Source organism: Topomyia yanbarensis, chromosome 3 (genome assembly GCF_030247195.1).
Source record: "Topomyia yanbarensis strain Yona2022 chromosome 3, ASM3024719v1, whole genome shotgun sequence".
In the NCBI taxonomy this organism is placed as follows: domain Eukaryota; kingdom Metazoa; phylum Arthropoda; class Insecta; order Diptera; family Culicidae; genus Topomyia; species Topomyia yanbarensis.
The window spans coordinates 280105152-280125166 of record NC_080672.1 but is presented as its reverse complement, the minus strand read 5'-3'; the positions used below and the strand labels follow the sequence as shown (position 1 = coordinate 280125166).

General features: G+C 38.7%; 2 protein-coding genes across 4 annotated transcripts in view; both read left to right on the top strand.

Annotated features, from left to right (window-relative positions):
- The window catches only part of LOC131692888 (Krueppel-like factor luna), a 154313-nt gene extending 143048 nt beyond the window's left edge, over window positions 1-11265 (top strand). Inside the window, exon 2 of one of the 3 annotated variants that reach the window (XR_009306096.1) lies at window positions 10945-11265. Coding sequence is in view for 1 of the 3 variants with exons in the window: in XM_058980248.1 (XP_058836231.1) it covers window positions 10945-10964 (20 nt within the window). In the remaining 2 variants the exon portion in view is untranslated. The remainder of the gene's footprint in view (window positions 1-10944) is intronic. The other 2 variants (XR_009306095.1, XM_058980248.1) reach the window with 2 other exon arrangements.
- Window positions 11261-13372, top strand: LOC131692886 (leucine-rich repeat-containing protein 15-like). The gene is made up of 2 exons (XM_058980244.1): window positions 11261-11525; window positions 11587-13372. Exons 1-2 carry the CDS (start codon window positions 11500-11502, stop codon window positions 13022-13024), a joined length of 1464 nt encoding a protein of 487 aa, XP_058836227.1. The 5' UTR covers window positions 11261-11499; the 3' UTR covers window positions 13025-13372.
- Window positions 13373-20015: the final 6643 nt, after the last annotated feature.

Genomic DNA, 20015 nt, shown 5'->3' with positions numbered 1-20015 from the left:
GTCGAGATAAATTACAATATATTTCTTTATTTTAGTTTAAATGACTTTGAAATAACGAATATTTGAATCGCGCTTCGATTTTCGCTTTACCATTTCGATCAATGCCCTTGAACTTAGTGCATACCATTTTAAACAACAGCTTCAAATGGATAGGATTACAATATGGGCTAACAAGGGCTCAACATTTTCAATACGCACGAATCAATCAGCCAAGATTTTAATCTTTTATGCGGAACAAGCACCTAAATAAATCAAATCTTACCGACACGCATGGTATCTGTCAAGTTACTAGTGGGTAGTTGGCGCTAATTATATTTGCAATCTACGTCAAGATGCAGAACAAGACTGCCGCAGACTTTTTTGTGTGGTCAATATAATAGGTGTGTGAAATATATTAACAGGTTATTATTTTACATAATTCCATTAAATGTTTTATTTGGTAAAGTTTGTATTCTGCGTGCTAATAAATTTAGTTAAATGTTGAATAAGTCAAAGATTTGTTATAGAATGTACTCAAGTGGAACGAGTTTTGTTAAGAAATTTTGTTCAAGAAGACAAGACGTACAAATAAATCGCGAATACACGTCGGCGTTCCGAAAACTTCGTTACAAATGCCCTAAAACCTTTGAAAAAAGGAAACACGCAAAAAACCAGGAAAACATCTACAGCAGCTGACCATCGAATTGCATTATTAGCGATTATTATCTATTCGAGTCATCCAGGACTATTACAGCACAAATTGGAAATGTGGTAAATCCAAGAACAGTTCACCGTAGGCCGTAAAATTCCAATCTTCCAGAAAGAATTACTAAGAAGGCTCCACTATTGCGAAGCAAAAGTCTTAGAAGAAATGTGCAATTTACTTTTCAACACCGTTAATGGGTCTGGTTCAGGAGGAATAAAAAAATGGCGACATATCCTTGGGAGGGATGAATGAAAGATAAACCTGTTTTCCTCCGATTCACAACGAAACGTTATACGTCCAAAGTGCAAAGAGTTTGATCTGCGATACACGCAAAATATTGTAAAGCAGAACGAGAACAATGAAGCTTGGGGCTGCTTCTCGTGGAATGGTGCAGGTCCTATTTTTCGCTACACCACTATAATGACAAGATTCGAATGCAAGGCTAAATGATGGACATCCTAAAAGATGTTATGCAGTCCTATGCCAAAGATAACGTGTCTTTATAGAGAAGTTTCAGTAAGATATTGAACGAAAACACACATAGAAGTATGTAAAGGAATGATTTCGGGATAATTAAGTGACTACAATTTCGGACCCTGCCAATCTCCTGTCTTCAATCCCGTAGAAAATCTACGGAATGTACTTAAAAACAAGTTATCCGCTCAAAATTTCACAAATAAGGATCGTTTGTGGGAAGCAGCTTAAAAGGAACAGTACGCTATATCAACGGAAACTTATCAGCGTTTGAATGACTCAATGCCAAGACGAATGGATAAAATTTGGTTGAATATGGGAGATCACACAGGCTACTAGTTGTTAAAAATATTAAAGTCTTAAAATCATTGGATTTGAAACCTTTTAATGCAATAGATTACAATACACCTATTTCATTGACCAGGTACTTTTTTGGATTTCATGGAGAAGAGAGAGTTACGGTAAAGCATAACATTTAATTTACAAATAAAAGTGGTCTTTTTAATATTTACGACTATAAAATATTTGAAATAAAAATATATTTGAAAATTTCATGTACTTTAATCTCTCACGTATTACATTGACCAGCAGTGTATATTTAATTTATTTTAATACTATCTAATAGTCGAGGATGACGTCATTCATAGAAGCGTAGTGTGCTGGGTGCTCAAATCTGTTGCACGAGACGCTATAGCTACTATATTACTTGTTTGGCAAAGGAACAACTACTGATTCAAACAGGCACGCGGCACATTTATTTATAACTTTTCGTGTTTGATTGATTCACTTAAGTGCTTCCTATTGACGGCGTGGCGGAACAACATGATGATGAGTTATGTTCTATCAAAGACCATGCGGTAGACTTGGGTGCAACGCCCAACTCCTACTTAGCAGAAGTCAAAAGACTCTTCACATTTCCTTTCAATCATGTTCATATGAGCCTACCTAGTCGTAGTTTTCCGTTCTAAGTTTATAACTAATTCGCTTTAGAATACCTATCCGTCTTTCAATTTAGTTGCTTTCGTTTCTCTTATTCTCAAATTTACCGGAAATAGCCAACAAAACATAGTAGCAATTCTCAATAACGTTATTTGGCTCTTAAAATAATATTTTTATACTTGTTTCGATACCATCAGGTAGTTTCAAAAGTTTGGAATGAAAAATCCTTTCCTTATAGAAAATATTCCGTCATTCATGAACAGTCTTTCTTGAAAAAAAAACCTGAAAAAACTGAATGCTCAAAAATATTTTCTTTACCCTTGTATGTTTAAGTCAACGATTCAATGAACGTAATTTTAAGTAAACACGTATGTTCCATACCTTTTACTGAAAATTTGAGTCGGTTTTTTGATATTACACTTAATTTGAATTACTGTGCACAGTAAAATTTTGTTGGGATTTTGAACAGCAAACCGTTCGGTAATCAATTCAGTAAAACAATTCGGTTACCGAACTTTCCGCAATCCGTTATATCCAAACGTCAAAAAATACTGGTCAGTCAGCAGTTTCCTCTGAAAATGGCGACTTGACAGATTTGCTGTACGTGTTTTGTAAGTTTTGACGAGGTTCGGTAATGTTTGTACAATTTTGCCGAACAATCAGTCAGTATTTTACTGGATAATGTTCATGTACCGAAAAGAACAGAACTACCCATGATCGCATAGTTGTCCCGTTTTCTATGGGATTTCCTATCATTATGGGACAGAAATGCGATCATGGGCAGAGAAGTGCTGATAAATTCAGTTAAAAATATTGCGGGTTTCAGCAAATTATTCACAAAATTACTAAAAATCGCTAAAAATGAAAACTTTACTGCAATTTTTTAAACAATTTGCTGGCAGCTCAGTAAAAACTTCACTTTACTGTGCAAGTCGTCAAAAGAAACTACTGAACAACCTTTGGCTGGTTTAGTGTGTTGTTGTCCAAATTAAAAAAAATATTAAAACATTCGAATTTGATTGTAATTGTAATAGTTACAGTGGAATTATACTGTTTTGAAGTTTTCAATCTACACATCCACAAAATCCTAAATTTAAGACCATTTGCTAAACTTGAGGATGCGCTTAAACCTTTCTTACGATACCATCATAGTAACTAGCTGAGAATTCATCAAACATTTATCAAAATATTTGACACAATGTACTGCCACCTTTATGTTTGAGTAAAATAATTTGAAATCGAATCAAAATGTACATTCCCGAACCGTTTTATTCACAAGTGATATAATAAGAGTACAGGTTATGGTGGCTTAAAATCTTATTCTGGGGCACACGGCATCATCCCATCGCTTGTTTGAAAATTCTATGAATCAAGTTACAATTTGAGAGAAAAAAACTAAATAAATGAATATTTAAAAAAACTGGATAAAACTGGCTAAAATTTCAAAAAAAACTGGAAGAATTTTCCGATTATCTGTTTGACTGGATGTTGCAAAAAACCTGGAAAAACCCACTTTAAACTGGAAGGTTGGCATCGCTGTTCATGAATTTGCAGTGGCGTAGTAGCGGGGGGGTTTTGGGGACGAAACCCCCCCCCCCGAAATATTTTGGAGAATTTTGAAAAAATTCAATATGTTAAACAAATTTCTACCTAAAATTTTAAATAAAATTCTCAAAGTTTCATTTGCAAAAGTCATCTTGTGAAAATATTTCCTTGTAGTGAAAATTGGCTGCAGACTCGACACCTACCTGACGGCACGTTGTGGAGGCTAGTTCAACCGCCGAGGACTATAACAAGTAGCTCGCGGCGAAGCGAGGAGCTGGGAGCTTATTGGTTCACGAAACGGATATCGGTACGGAGAGAAATTTCGCCACATTCTGTAGTCCTTGACTGACGGCGAACATGGACTGGAGAGTGTGAGAGAAGTATCCCCATAGAGACTACCAGCAGGGATGCCACATTGAAATCTGTGTTTCGGTCAAAAAAGTCTTTTTACCATCTGTGATGACTTAAACAGGAGAAATATCTGTGAAAATCTGTGATAAATTTCCAAAAAATCTGTGAAAAATCACAACGTTTTCAAAAATCTGTGAAATTTTCATCAATATGCCAAAAATCTGTCATCTGTAAAAAAGAATCTGTGATCAAAAATTGTGAAAAAAATCTGTTACATTACAGAAAAATCCGTGAATATGGTAACCCTGACCACCAGGCGATTCGCTACCGCATCGGCCAATGTAACCCTGCTGCAGCACGAAGAATTACGAGCCGCAAGCTAAAGTGGAAGACGAAAACCTTTAACGAAAACCTCTTTGTTGAGTTACTTCGGCGAACAACGGAATCAAGTACGTTGATGCAGCTGATCTAACAAGAAGGATTGTGACGGCTTGTGACGTTACAATGTCACGAAAACTAGGGCCATGCAGTAGACGGCGTGCAGCTTAAGGGTTAAATGAGTAGCTCAGTACGCTATACGCTGCTTGTCTTAGATCCAGAAGGCGGACTCAGAGCGTAAGATGGGAGAGTGAGAGAGGAGCGCAAGCGACGTTTTGAGAAGGTAGGGACTCTTTAAAACGGGAGATCAAGCTTAGCAATCCAATTGCCATAAGTAGCTGTGCTGAGAAATAAACGCCAATCCCTGGGGGACGCGTACTGAGTCGTCATGACGAAGACGAGGGTCCGTCAAACCCAACTGAAATATATCCCGGGTAACCTAAAGATAATCGTTGAGGGTCTCTTCCCGAATCACGATTCAACTACCTGGTCACCTACATCGTACGGCGAAGAAGAAGGAGGTAACACAGCCGAGTGGTAAGTGACTAACGACGAGCTCAAAGTAGCGTCGATGTGACTAAAATCAAAGAAAACCCCCGGTCCGGATGGAATACCAACCGTGGCGCTGAAAGCTGCGATCCTGGCATATCCGGACATGTTTAGGATGCTACTGCTGAAGTCTTTAGATGATGGTAATCCCCGAAATGAGGAAGGTGCAGAAACTGATGTTGCTGCCAAAGTGTGGGAAGTCAACGAGCCATCCAGCCTGGAATAGACCAATGCCGCAACGTGGCATAAAAGAATGAGCCAGTTCCTTAAGAGATACTTCCAGAGTAGAGCACTGCTGTACCAGACGAACAAACGGGCAATAGGCAATGCGAGTCACAGCGGGCGTTCCTCAGGGCTCCATTCTTTGTCCAACAGTTTCGAATGGGATGTACGATGGGGCTTAACACTGCGGCTTCCCAGGAAAGTGAAAATCGTTGGTTTCGTGGACGATGTGTCACTAACGGTGAGACACTTGTAGAAATGGAGGTTTCGGTGACGGACACAATGAAACCGCGAAAAGCTGAACAGGACGCTTCGACTGCTAGTCGTACGAGTTTCGATTGCGTACCGGAGGCAGTATGCCTTGTCGCCGAGATGATCCCCATCTGCATTACCCTGATGGAGGATATCAAGTGCTACAAACAATGAAACGCCAGAAACATGAGGAAGATGATGAGAAGCGATTCGATGGTGACGTGGCAGCAGGAATGGGACAATACGGAGAAAGGAAAGTGGACCTACCGGCTCATCCAAACCTGTCGGCGTGGGTCAATAGAAAGCACGGAGTGATGACTTTCCACCTGAAACAGCTCCTATCGAGCCACGGCTGCTTAAGGAGTATCTTCATCGGTGTGGGTACGCAACGTTAACACTGTGCTTGAAGTGTGAGATCGTCGAGGAGACACCGGAGCGTCTTTGAATGTCCGAGGTTTGAAGTCTTTGAATGTCCGAGCAGAGTCTTTGAATGTCCGAGGTTTGAAGTGACGTGCAGGGAGCTACTTAATATGGGAGGACCGGACATCAACCCGGATAATGTAGCCTACATAATGACAAGCGACGTAGAGACGTGGAACGCAGTAAACAGAGATATGATATAGATCAGTGATTCTCAACCTGGGGTCCGCGAAGAAAAATATATTTTCCGAGTGCATATTGAAATTTCAAGTCATGTTTCCTAACAAATTGAAAATAACATATTGATAGCATACAAAATTGATGTTTATCTATGGGGGTCCGCAGCAACCCAGTGTGATATCTAAGGAGTCCGTGGTACGAAAAAGGTTGAGAACCGCTGATGTAGATCATGACCGTCTTACAATGGAATGGACATCGAACAACGGTTTCGGGAGAGCAATCACCGCCAGGGAACTCTCCGCAGGAATAAGCTAGATTAGCCGCCGAGGATTACTCGAGTAGACTGCAACAGAGCAGCGAGTATGAGTCGTCGAAACGCCAGCGAACCGGACGTCACGCTCCATACGGATTCGTCAGACCGACCACGGCACCCCACCGGTTGTTCCGATAGAAAAATAGCGAAAACCAAAGAAGAATCGATATTGGGAGAACTTTTTTCGCCAGGGAACTCTCCGTTAGCGTAAGCTAGATTCACCGCTGGGGACTAGACTGAGTAGACAGCGACGAGACACCACTAGTCGCGGGTCATCGGCGCACCAGTGCACCGGACACCCTGCTTCACCAGAATCGCCGAACTGACCTCGGCACCTAGCTGATTAGCTCGATCTCCGGAGAACTTCTCTCGCCAGGGAATTCTCTGTCGGAGTAGGTCAGGTCAATCGTCGGGGAATAGACCGAGTTGTTCGCGAACAAGTCGAGGAGCGGAATGGATCATCAAGGAAGTAGTGCTAAGTGGCCCAAGAAGAGAACTAAAGGGCTTAAAGCAGTTGCGGTGCTAAATGGCACCGGTCACGGAGCCAAAGGGCTCAAGAAGTTGTAGCACTGAAACCAAATAAGAATCGGTATCGGGAGAACTTCTTTCGTCTGGGACCTCTCCGTCAGCGACAGTCAAATTCACCGCCGGGAACGAGACCGCGTATATCGCAACGATACACCACGCCGGGGCGCTATCAAACCGGATGCCCTACTCTACCGGAATCGCCGAACTGACCGCAGCACCTGGCTGGTTGGTTAGCTTTCGAACTTCTCTCGCCGGGGAACTTTTCGTCGGAGTAGGCTAGATCTATCGTCGGGGACTAGACCGAGTAGTTCGCGAACCAGTCGGAAGCTTAACGAGAAAGTGGTACTGAATTGCACAAGGGAATTGAAGGGCTTAGTAAATTAGACAGTCTGAAGTTTGCCGCCCAGATTGTCCTCGTAGGGGAAGAGTATTGATTCTATACCAACAGCTAGCTTTCCTACCTTGACTACCCAAACCCATTCCCTTAGTTGTTGGTTTTGAACATTTTTTTCCTGCTCAGAATATTTTTGAACATTTTTTCATATATATATACAAAAAAAATTCATATCCCCCCCCGAAAAATTTTCTTACTACGCCACTGTGAATTTGCATTAAATGATGTATGAACACACCCACTAGATTAATTAATTTTTTATAGAAATAATATATCGTGTGATTCCTTATGAAGTAGTGAAATGATTTTACACTAGTCGGAATATTGGAATAGTTTTTTATAAAATTTGCACGACATTGAACTTAACAGCTAATGTCAGGGAGACCTATTAAAATTTAATGGGGAGCCTTGACCAAGTGGTAATAAGCTGAAGAAAATACGAAATTTCTGATATTTTCAATTCTGTGATTCCCACTGTGAATGTTAATCACTACAAAAAACATCCTACCTTAAATATACTAGTCTATATCTTTATAGTACTAGTAAAAAACGTTAGCAGTTATGTATGTGGCTAATTTCGTGACGTGTAAAAATGCAATCAGTACAGCGAATCCCAAAATGGAAATACATTTTAAAAATCAATATTTATGAAATACAACCCTTTTATATTTTCTACTGGTATCTAAGGTCTTCGACAATATGGGAAAAATGATTACAGCATGTTTTATGCCATTATTTTTTCTGATATTTGGTTCAAGTCTTGCCTTGGTCAAGTCTCCCGCTATGGGGAGACTTGGCCAGAAAAAATTATCACAGAAAAACTTTCATAATTTTTGAAAAAGTAAATTAACAATACTACAAAAAACATAAATATGCACAATACTTTTGTATATTACGAGAAAACTAACGACTGTTGGTGGAGTTCTTTTTATAGGGGTTATGTTCGGCTTCCAGTCTTTGAAATATTTAACAAACGGAATATTTACTTATCATCCGACGTTTCGGCTACATGTATTACGCCTTTCTCAAGGAATTAAGCTAGTTACCGTGTTATCGTCAAGCACACCTTCGTATATTGTTGCAATTGTCATATTTAGCTGTTTTTGCGTATTGCCACTGACTCACGTACGTTTAATTATCCGAAAACGGTTCGTAAACGAAGAAATAATGGCTCTTGGTATATTACATTTCAGTGAGTTTTGAAAACTTTTTTAGAGATTTACGTAGGTTTAACTGAAAACCTGGCCAAGTGTCGTCATGCCCCCCCCCCCCCTACATGAATCGCATTCTCTTTGTCGCTCTCCGTTTAAGGGTCTTGAAAGCACATTTGACCTTACCTCAGTTTACTATTTCCAATTACGCGTGAAAATAATAGACTTGAAAATTCTATTCTTTACCAACAACCTTTTTTTCAGAAATCCGTGAGCAAAAAGACATCTTTGGACTCCAAAACAAATTTAACATTCCAGTTCCCTGACGACTAATTAAGAAGGCCCACCAACACCAGATAATTTTAAACCACGAAAAAAAAAAACTTAAACGAGAATGTGAAGACAAACAAGAATATAAACACTAGAAAGTGCATTGTATATTAATTAGCCATTTTCCAAATAATGAAATTATCACAAACTTTTCAGAATTTTCTGAAACATTGGTTTTCTTCTATATACTCATTTTGTGCAGTTCTTTCATTTCATTTCATTCTTTGGATTCATTTTGATTGATTTATTAATTTCATGCATTTTATTCGTATCATTAATTTAACTTGTTTTATTCACTGTATTCATATTATGCATTTAATTCATTTTCTCATTTCATTCACATTCTTCATTCTAATAATCAGACTAATTTTTATTAATATTAATTTGAAAAAATAATATGAATAAAATAAATAAAATGAATGAAATAAATAATAGGAACAAAACAAACTAATAAATTAATTCAATACAATAATAAAGGAAACATAACGAATAACATAGATGAAAGCACATATGAGATTCCAAAACCGCTGTTCCTTAAAAATATTGGAGTTACGGAATACCTGTTATGACCAAGATAGGTTAATTTATTATAATTTCATAACTTTTAAAATTTTGTTTGATTTTTCAATTTGTTCTGTTTATTTTTTTCTTTTCATTCATTTGATCTTTTTTCATTTTGCTTATTTTATTCATTCTATTCGTTTTATTGATTTTGTTAACCCCCATGCTCATGTAATTTATAAACAACAACGTTTACAAACAGCTTTGAGGTTAGACAAGATTTCGTCATAAAACTAGTAAGGCTAATTAATTACTATTACTAATACCTTTTATTCGAACACAAACAGCTACAAGAGCCATTCGTAGAACTGAATTCATTGCAATTGTTTTATATTGATATACCTTCGTTATCTTGAAACATTTTTAAAAACTGATATATCCTATCGATTTAGACTATCTTCTACTACAAATTGAACTATTGAAAACTTTACAGGAGATGTATATTGACGATCGGAAGGTAAAATTTGAGCAGCTTCTAGCACTTGATCAAAACAGGCGAATTTGATAGCACTTTTAATTTTTTTTGTATCATGATTATTTACATTTTATTTGTTTCATTGATTCTCAATGATTTATTTAGTTTATTTGAGATTTTATTCGTACATGACTCGAATTGTGTCCATCTCACCTCTAATTGGGAGCTAACTTCGCGTGAGTTCTGCAAACTAATGAACGATCCAACAGTGATATGTATAAAAATTGTCTCATCTCACTGTTAGGTGGATTTTCCAATATATTTTATATGAGCGTATGTATTTTATACATGATATATTTCACTTTTAAAATCATTTCAAAGAGTGATTTTGTGTTTCCTATAATCTTTGATACAGTTTTTGATGGAATTGGAATTTTCACATAATTCTATTCACTTCTGAGAATTGTAGGTTATAGTGTGTTAAACCAGAATTAGAGAAGTGTTTTTACCCCACTTTCACTCAAAGTAGGAATCTAATATTCGACACATATGCACAAACAAATGCTGAAATTTTCATCAAAATCGGAAACGATTAGTAACGAAATTTTGAAAAAGTGACTCTTAACCCTCCGGAAGTCACGCAAATGGCCTACTGAACGAGCAGCCGCTGGTGCACTAAGACGATTTCGCTAGATTTTCAGAGTAGCAGCGTGCACTCAGTGCACAAGTGCGTCTTCCGGAAGGTTAAACGATATTGAATTGTTTGTAATGGTGTGGTTCTACCAGAGACGAAAAGCCCCTAGCAAAAATATACTTCAAAATTAAAATTTGAAATTACGTTTACAATTTACAAAGATTCACATGTTATATGTTTTTGGAATCTTACATTTGGAACTGTTTGCTAATTGTATTGGAGGGATGGTTTTCTAATCTTTTGTGATCTAGAATGATCAAGGTAACATAATGTAATGTCATTCCTTTTGTACTTGGATGTGGGGCATTCAAGAAATCGATTAGTTAGTACTTCAGCGGTACTGATATTTGTGAAAATATTGTATTTGATAATATCAATGAGAAGTCCATAATTATTCAATTCAGCTGTGTCACAAAAAAGGCGAACATCCATGCTGTTTGATTGTTGTTCTCAATCAATCATTTCCAGCTATTATCTACCTAATCTTATTTATAACACATAGAATTTTCATGTACAGAGTTACATATGCGCTCATTGACATTGTTTACTATTTTTCATTTCAGATTACCTACCATACGCTTGACACCTCTGGCCATATTACGGTTATCACAATTCGAGTAGAGAATACCAGCATGTAGTGTACGCTTCAGAAACGCTAGTTGTATTTACAACGTAGAACTGCTGTGTCAGTGTTAGGACAATTATGATATTTTCCACAGACGAAATACTTAATTGTATCCATCTTTGTATGATATATATTATATCTAGCTAATAATAAATTATTATCGAATAAACAAATTTTTAATAATGTCGTACAATTTTTTACGCTCTTCGACAATTCATCTAGCTATTTAACATTCGTAAATTCAATACCCGGAAACTATATTGACAAATACTATAAAGCAGATTGCAGAATAAGTAACTGTTTGTGAACGGAATTCGCACAGTAGTAACGACTTCCAAGTTACTGTAGTACATGTAGCGCACTCGAACAGTTTCAAACTGATCATCGCGGAAACATATGTTCATGACAGTGAACTGATAAGGAAGCAGCATCGAGTCCGCAATCTTAAGAACAGAGCAACAAAGTTGTGCTTGTTAAGAACGCTCACAGAGAAATGGCGCCATCATTTTGGTATTTCGTGTAAGTAGAACTATATAATTAACCGAAAAAATATCTTTCATCGCAAGCCATGCATTTGCAGCTTGATAGGACTGTGTATCTTGGCACAAATTGTCGACGGTCGGCGGGAAATAAAGTTCAACTGTACTTTGACGGCAAACTACTACGACTGCCTGTTTCGCGATGTGATCATTAGAAGCGAGTCAGAAGCCGACAGTATCTTCTTCGGTGAGCAGAATTTCAACGATACAAGTATTGCATTCCGCGATTGTTCGATGGTGGTGCTACCGAAAAAAATATTCGAAACATTTCCTGCAATTCAGTATCTTTCGAGTGATGCGTGCAATATCCAGAAGCTCCTTGGTGGCACCTTTGCAAACGCACAACGACTGCAGGAGCTGCATTTGTATAACAACAAAATTTCCAAACTGAATAACTTTGTGTTTAATGGTGCACTGCAACTGGAGATTTTATCGCTGTACAACAATACCATCAAATATCTTGAGGAACATGCATTTGACGGACTAGGTCATTTGCGGCAGCTATACATGGACGATAATTTGATTGAAAAGTTACCGGAGAGTTTATTTTCCGGATTAGAAGAACTTCAAGTGCTGGAATTGCAGAACAACAAAATTAAAGAAATTAACGATGACCAATTCATTCTTTGCTCGATGTTAAGAGAACTGAATCTTTCTACAAATATGATCAATACATTCAACATGACGCAGCTCGTTGGATTAAACAAATTGGAAATATTAGATATAGGTAAAAACTATTTGGACGAAGTTCTTGTGACCAAATATCTTCGTACCTTAAATGCACAGGAAAACCAAGTCAGCAGAATACTAATGGATCAGGGTGATTTCTTTCAACTGACTCACCTAAATCTATCACGTAATAATATAGCCAACATCAACAATATTTTCAAATTCCGTAATTTGATTGAACTGGATGTGTCCTACAATGAGCTCATAACAATCGATTTTGTAATATTCGCCTTCATGAAAAACCTCAAGGAAATAAAACTGAACAACAATCACCTGTGGATTATAGACAATGGCATTCCGGCACCAGCGAAATCACTTCGAAACCTGAATCTCGCTCACAACAAATTTTTATTCATTGATTTAGCAGTTTTCGATACATTTCCGGCACTGGAAAACATCTATCTCCATGGGAACGAGCTAATCGATATGCGTATCGAGGATGTGGAGCAAAACTTCCCCTACCTGTCGCTTGTTTCCACCGACAACAACGACTGGGACTGTATTAATTTGATGAACATCGTTACCACGCTGGAGCGGGCTTACGTAAAGTGGTCCGCCGGAAATCGCAACTGCACCAAACCTGAACAGCACAAGTTTATCTGCTGCACTTCGATGGATCATCATCTAAGGGAGAAAATCGTACGTCTCACCAAAGAGATCTACAAATCCCGGAAGATGATTAAACAGTTGATCATGGAGAATGCTGAGCTGCGAACGGAGGTGGAAACTCAATTTCTGCCTACCGATTGAAGAATATGCTACAGGCAAATACCAAGCTTACCAAAAGAGGCTTCGAAAAAGAGTTATATAAGTATTATATAAGAAATTCAGTAAATATACTAGTTTATTTGTTTGCCGTGAAAGTAAACCTCTGTGCATGACCAAGTGAATTGAATGAACTGCAATGACCTACTCAAAATCTTAGTCCTTGTGAATAAAAACTTACCTGTTAATAAGAATTGATATTTTTATTTATATAAATAATGAAGTATGTTTATATAAGACATGGAATGTTCATACCGGTGATCAAACGTAATTTGTTATAGCTCGGGGCGCCCCTAAGATCGTTTAATATGTGCGATGAATAGAATAAATTTGTTTGGCTAAAGACAGGCTCTTATTTGCACAAAGGACTTTTTGAAGAATTTTGAGAGAATTATACAGAGCAACTTTATTAGTAAAATCTAAACAAAAAATAAAGCTCCTCGAAGATATACACCCTTACTGTTGTTTACGATGAATGCGATATTCGAACGAAAGTGGTTCGTATTCTCGTTTATAACAGCAAAATCAAACTGGCTTACTATTAGTTGGAACCGCTTTCGTGCAAATCTCGCATTCGTCGCAAACAAGAATAAGGGTGATAGAATTAATGTATTAATGCGTGATTCTGCAAATAGGATGCTCTGAATAGTGGCTACAAGTACTAAGTGGGGCTTACCCACGATAAACGTACTCGAAATCTGCCCAAACCTATAGCATCGACTACACCGGTGTAGTGCACTGTTAAAAACGAAAATTCCATTAGTGTGCATCTCATCAATCGTTGTCAACGCATACGGAAACTGAGGATCGACATCTAATGGAGGGGGTAAGAGTGATTTAATAAGGAAAATATTTAATTTGTACTTTCACATATTTCCAGAACCAGCCGTCTAGGTCAGCTGCCTCCACAAAATTCGTCAAGATGGCGTGGTTAAGATGAACAATCGCTGCCGCTGATCCACACTACCCCGCTATCCCATCGTGTAGCCACCACTGATTTAACACAATAAAACGTAGAAGATATTTATTTCGTTTTCGTGAAGTGGTTACACGTCCGAAATCTCCTCCGCAGAAACAACGCCCCGGAACTCGGTGAAAAAAGAAGCCTTGAATGCCCGCTCCAAGACTTCCATAACAGGAGTTGGAGTTTTGGCGAGTTCCCGTCTGAGACATGCATTTTGAGAGCCTTATAAACTGTTTAAAGCAAAGCTATTTTTAGACCGCTTCTTTTGGGTTAAAAAGTGTTTGTGAAGTGACACAGCAGATCAGATCGTTGTTTGCTTCAATGTTTTCATCATCATTCGACCGAAGCTCACCGCACTCTATCTAGTCACCTTGTCAGTGTTCTCCGATGCCTGAGATACCGCTTGGGAGATTAGACACAATTCTGTAGTGCAAGTGGTGGCTATTAAATGCACATCAGGACAAAATCATTACTTCAATATTTAGTGTCATTAAAATACAACTTACATTCTGGCTAGTAGCGGTACTGATCACAGTACTCGTGCTCACAACCGATGAAGCAATGTGGAACTATTTCGATGGCGAGTATTCTGCCTAAACATATGATTGAACTGAAGATAGATGGGAGTGATTCTGGTGATACTCTTGAATATAGCTTTGTATTATCGGGTAGAACGTCGTTAGTGTTTGATGAAGATGGGGATGGTTGCGTTAGTGATGCTGTGCTGTGCTCCAAACATGAATTTGACTATGATAATAGAAAAATAGATACTGTATTGTTGTAGTCAAATTATTTACACTCGTTATCTGGAGAGTCATTTGAGTGAGCTTGGCTCGTTCGGTCATCGAATTGGTACCAACAACGGCCTGGAAATTTATATGTTAAACAAATAATATCTAAGCGATTCAAACATCTACCTTCGCATTTGTATCCATAGAGCCCGTGATTCCCATTTATTTTACTTTTTTTCGAATAGCGTTAGAATAAGCTGAAGAGAAAATTTGCTTTATTTTCTTTCCTGCTACGGATTATCGATTGCTAGGAAACGCATATCAATATTTTGCAAATCAAGGCAGTGTTGCACGAGAAATTTATTTTTCGTAGTTTCCGAGGGGTCGCTCAATGTACTGGTTACTGCTGGTAAATTACTCGGACACTTTTTCTTGGGTATTTTTCATTAAGTTTCATGTCGTGTCGTTGGTATAATATTGATTGCTACCGAATTTATTAGAACGAAGTATTGGTTCCGGAGTTATTAGTAAATGAATTGGATTATACGTGAGTTTCCGATATAAACCATTTTGCCTTTCTGCGTGAAAATCGACGTGGCAACAGAGGCCCGGAGGGCCGAAGCTTAATACCTTTCGACTCATTTCGTCGAATTAATGTTTGTGACCAACAATCGCACATTGGTTACTCGAAGATGACCGAACCGATTTTCTCAAACTTAGCCTCAAATTATAGGCATAGGTTTATATTGAATTTAATTCTGATCCAACATCTGATTCCGGAATGACTGGACGAGAAATACAGTAAATCCCCATATAAACTGTTCCAACCATTATTTGTAGATGATGCAAAACTTATGAAAATTGCTATTAAATTACTTAGATTTGCAGGCCCGTAGTCGCTTTGATCACGCTGGTCACCTAGGGTGGTCTTGATGTCCCGGAGAACTTGCCAATGTTCAGAGTTAATTTAACACCTATTCCTCACAAAATTCTACCATCTTCAAAATTTAAAATGATTGATGCAATGCTTCAATTGGCTGAATTTCATCTCGATCTGATTTTCAAGTTCCGGATTTACAGGTTGTTCCGGTCACTTAGGAATTTTTCATATACCTTTACCTCATAATACCTAAACCCACAAATCAGTTTGAATTGGATGAACGATTACTAATTTCGTTCTCCAATCTGCGCGAACTAAATGCTTTTAGGGTAGATTGATTTTTATATCGTAAATGTCTTGTCTCGAATGTACACCACACAAATGGTCGAAGAACTGAGTCGAATGGGATATAACACTCGGCCCTCCGGGCCAGGATTAGGTTGACAATATTCAGAGTGATTGCATAACCTTTCTATATGAGAAAGACAAAACGTCGTCTGGAAGAAGCAGAGTGTAAGGAAATGGAACAATTGGCAATCGTGCCGCGAGCTGAAATGTGTAGGGATAAGGATGGAAGCATTCTGACGGATCGACGAGAAGTGACTGAAAGATGGAAATAACACTACTTTGAATACTTTAAAGGCAATGAAGAAATGGATGCAGAAGGTCAAGGCAGCGGAGGAGAATACTAAGTCAGTACGGATGACGATGGAAACCAGCCTATTCTCACACTGGGGGAAGTTAAAGATTCCATTCAACAGCTCAAGAACAATTGAGCAGTTGGTAAGGATGATATTGGAGCTGAACTCATCAAAATGACACCACCTGTTCGTCGATTTCAGGACGAGCACGGCTTCGTCGGACAGCTCATAAGTCCAATTAAAGCTACGATAGAGGGGGTGCGAAACTGTGTGAGGATATCGGGTGAACTCATGGTGATGGTCTTTTGTGCCTGTTGTTTAACATTGCACTAGAAGGTGTTATGCGGAGAGCCGGATTCAACAACTGAGGTACGAATTTTACACGATCCAGCCAATTTGTATGCTTTGCGGATGACATGGACCTTATTGGGAGAACATTTGAAACGATGACTGAGCTATACACCCGACTGAAACGAGAAGCAGCAAAAGTTGGATTGGTGGTGAACGCGTCTAAAACAAAGTACATTCAGATAGGAGGAACCGAACAGGAAAGATCCCGCCTAGGAAGCAGTGTTACGATCCACGGGGATGTATTCGAGGTAGTGGAGGAATTCATATACCTCGGCTAACGGCTGGTAATAATAACAGTCGAGAAATTCGAAGACGCATCATCAATGGAAGTCGAGCCTACTATGGGCTCCAAAATGAATTGCGACCAAAAAACATTCACCCACGCAATAAATGTACCATATACAGAACGCTGATAAGACCGGTTGTCCTCTACGGGCACGAAATCTGGACCATGCTCTAGGAGGACCTGCAGGCACTCGGAGTCTTCGAGCGCCGTGTGCTTTGGTAGCGTGGAGAAGAACGGTGTGTGAAGGCGAAGGATGAACCACTAGCTCGCCATGCTCTACAGTCAACCAAGTATCCAGAAGGTGGCCAAAATCGGAAGTATACTTTGGAGAATGCCGGACAACAACCCTGCCAAAATTGTGTTCTGCTCAAATCTAGCAGGTACAAGATGAGTCGGAGCACAGCAAGCTAGGTGGACTGATCAGGTGCAGTAAGATCTGGAAGGCATCGGACGCAACCGTGGCTGGAGAACGGGATCCACGAACCCAGTTTTATGGAGAAGGATCGTTGTTCAGATTATATCAAATTAATTGATGTAAAATCACATAAATAAAATAAATAATAGAAATATTGTAGGTTTTTCGTTTGGTCGTGATTCCTGTACCTTCTGGCTGAAAACGGAAGTCTTTGCGTACTACATCGGAAAAATTTTACCAGATTACCTTAATTAGGGTCTCTTCTTATTACTCCATCCCGGGTAACTAAGAGGCAGACTCTTAAAGATGCATTAGAAAGTGACATTTACGAATGTCCAAGTTTTTGCTTTAACTTATTTTTCAGTATTTCTCGTCAGAGGTCGTTTGACAGTTGGCAATGAAGAGCGTGGACTATGGCTATATTCTGTTGGTAGTAGTGTTGATTGCGGGATTAAATTTGAGAAATGTCCAAACTTATTTTCGAACACTACACGTTGGATGCGCATTTGCAGCGTATAGTTAATAAATTCTCTTTTATCCGGGATATTCTTAGTTCCAGTTCGTGACATCCTGAGGCGCGATCTCCATTATTTATCTCTTCTTAAAAACCATGGTCCAAATTTTACTTTATCACACTACGAGAGCGTCTGGAAATCTAAGGCGTCCAAACTGACAATTGGATGCTAAGTGCGTCTGGAGATCTGGCTCGTTCGTGCTCGAGGAGGATTGCTCAGTGACCCTGTGCATGATATCTTAGCAGTCCAATGCTGTAATTGATGTTGATCTTTCATGTGCCATGAAAGCCCAAGTTTATGTTCTTCTGTTCTCTGTCGTTGCCCGCCTTCTCTGCACTGTCCCTGATACGGTTGTTGCTTATCCGTTATTAAAATTAGTCCCCATTTTAATGTCTTCCTCTCATGCCAAAAAGCGAATTGATTGCGTTTTCCTTGGTTTTAATTGCTGAAATCATTTTTTTGTATTACTAAAAATGTTAGCTCGTATTCCTAATCGTTCAATTCTCTATTTCCCCCTTAATTAAATTAATTTATCCTGTATATTGAACTGTATTCCTAGATTTAAGTTAGTGTAAAAATTGTACCTCTTAGTTTCAATATGAGAAATAATTTCAAATTTAACCTTCCGGCAGTAGCGCGACTGAGTGCACGCTGCTCTGAAAATCTAGCGAAATCGTCTTAGGGCACCAGCGGTTGCTCGTTCAGTGGGTCATAAGCGACTTCTGAAGGGTTAATATAGTTTCAAACTAGTAGTCTCCTAGTTTTACATCTTTTAAATGTAAAACAAAGAAATTTGCATCGAAAAACTGTGTCGTATCAAATAAATGAATAAAATAAAATTCAAGCTGGCTGGAATTGATTATCTACTGCAACCGAAACAAGCAAAATAAACATATTCAGTTGTACCACAATCTTTTGTTTGTTTACTCTGACAAAGAAGTACACAACAAGGGAGACGGGGAAATCAATGGTACCCAACTGGGACGGAGCTCGCGGATAGATGTTTTCTTTTCCTTTACTTTCTGTTTATTTTAAATTATGCCTCACAGAGCCTGTCACTCCCTCACACATATTTTTAAGGGACTGGTTGTTTCTGTTGGCCATGACTGATGCGTTCACGACAACATCCAATGCTGCTCTAGAGACACTCTTGAACATTAAACCACTCTTTTTGTATCCGAAACAAGAAGTGCTTTCTTCTGCGTGATGTCTTAATGTTACTGGGTTCTGAAACAGTAACGTTACAGACCATGCAACTAGTAACACAAGAGAATGTATGATCACTGTAAATGTTTACAGTGATCATACACTCTCATGTAGTTTTGACTACGCCTTTGTTTTCATTATGGGGGTGCACTTTGCAAATTTTGCAAAAATGGTATGTAACGAAAACTGCCTTTCGAAGGCATATAATTCAGCCATCTCACGATAAATTTTCAAATTTTGTGCACATATCGCTCCGAAATACTTCCAAGAATAGATTTCAATAGATAAACCTAAAGATTTTTTATATCATGGCATTAAAAATTTAAATAATGTGCAACCTAGTCAAAATATCGCGCATTTACACACAGAAGATAGCGCTTCCTAAGTCCGGCACGACAGATTTGTGTACCTAGCGCGCTACGCTTCTATGAATGACGTCATCATCGACCATTTAAAGAACGGATTTGACCGGACAAGCTCAGTGGCCAATTGAACGGAAGGCGGAGCAGATCACAGCGCTGGGTGTTTTCACAACCAGCCAGTCCGTTACACTGACTGTGGAGGTACGCTACCCAGTTCCGTCTAACACGCGACTGAGCTTGTCCGTTCAAACACTATGCTTTCTTTTGTGTTGTGCTCGTTTCCAGCACACTTTTGTGTACAATCTCGAACACAATTATTCGTACAAAAAACGCTTGTACATTCGTTCCATTTGCAAACACGGTTAACATAGTGTCGTGGTACTAGTTCTCTCTTTCGCTCTACCCATCACCATCAGCGTTGACTCATTTTACTTTGTGCGCTTGGGTTCAATGTTTGAAGCGAATGTGTAGTTAGGTATATCTAATTTGTAACCAAATTGTTAGCGGTTGCATGCGTAACCTGCATGATAGCAATCTGTGCTTTCGTTGCGCAAAGACGAAAACTTTCTTAGCAACATATTTATGTGGACCGATGGAAAGCACAACGAAAGTTTATTATTTACGT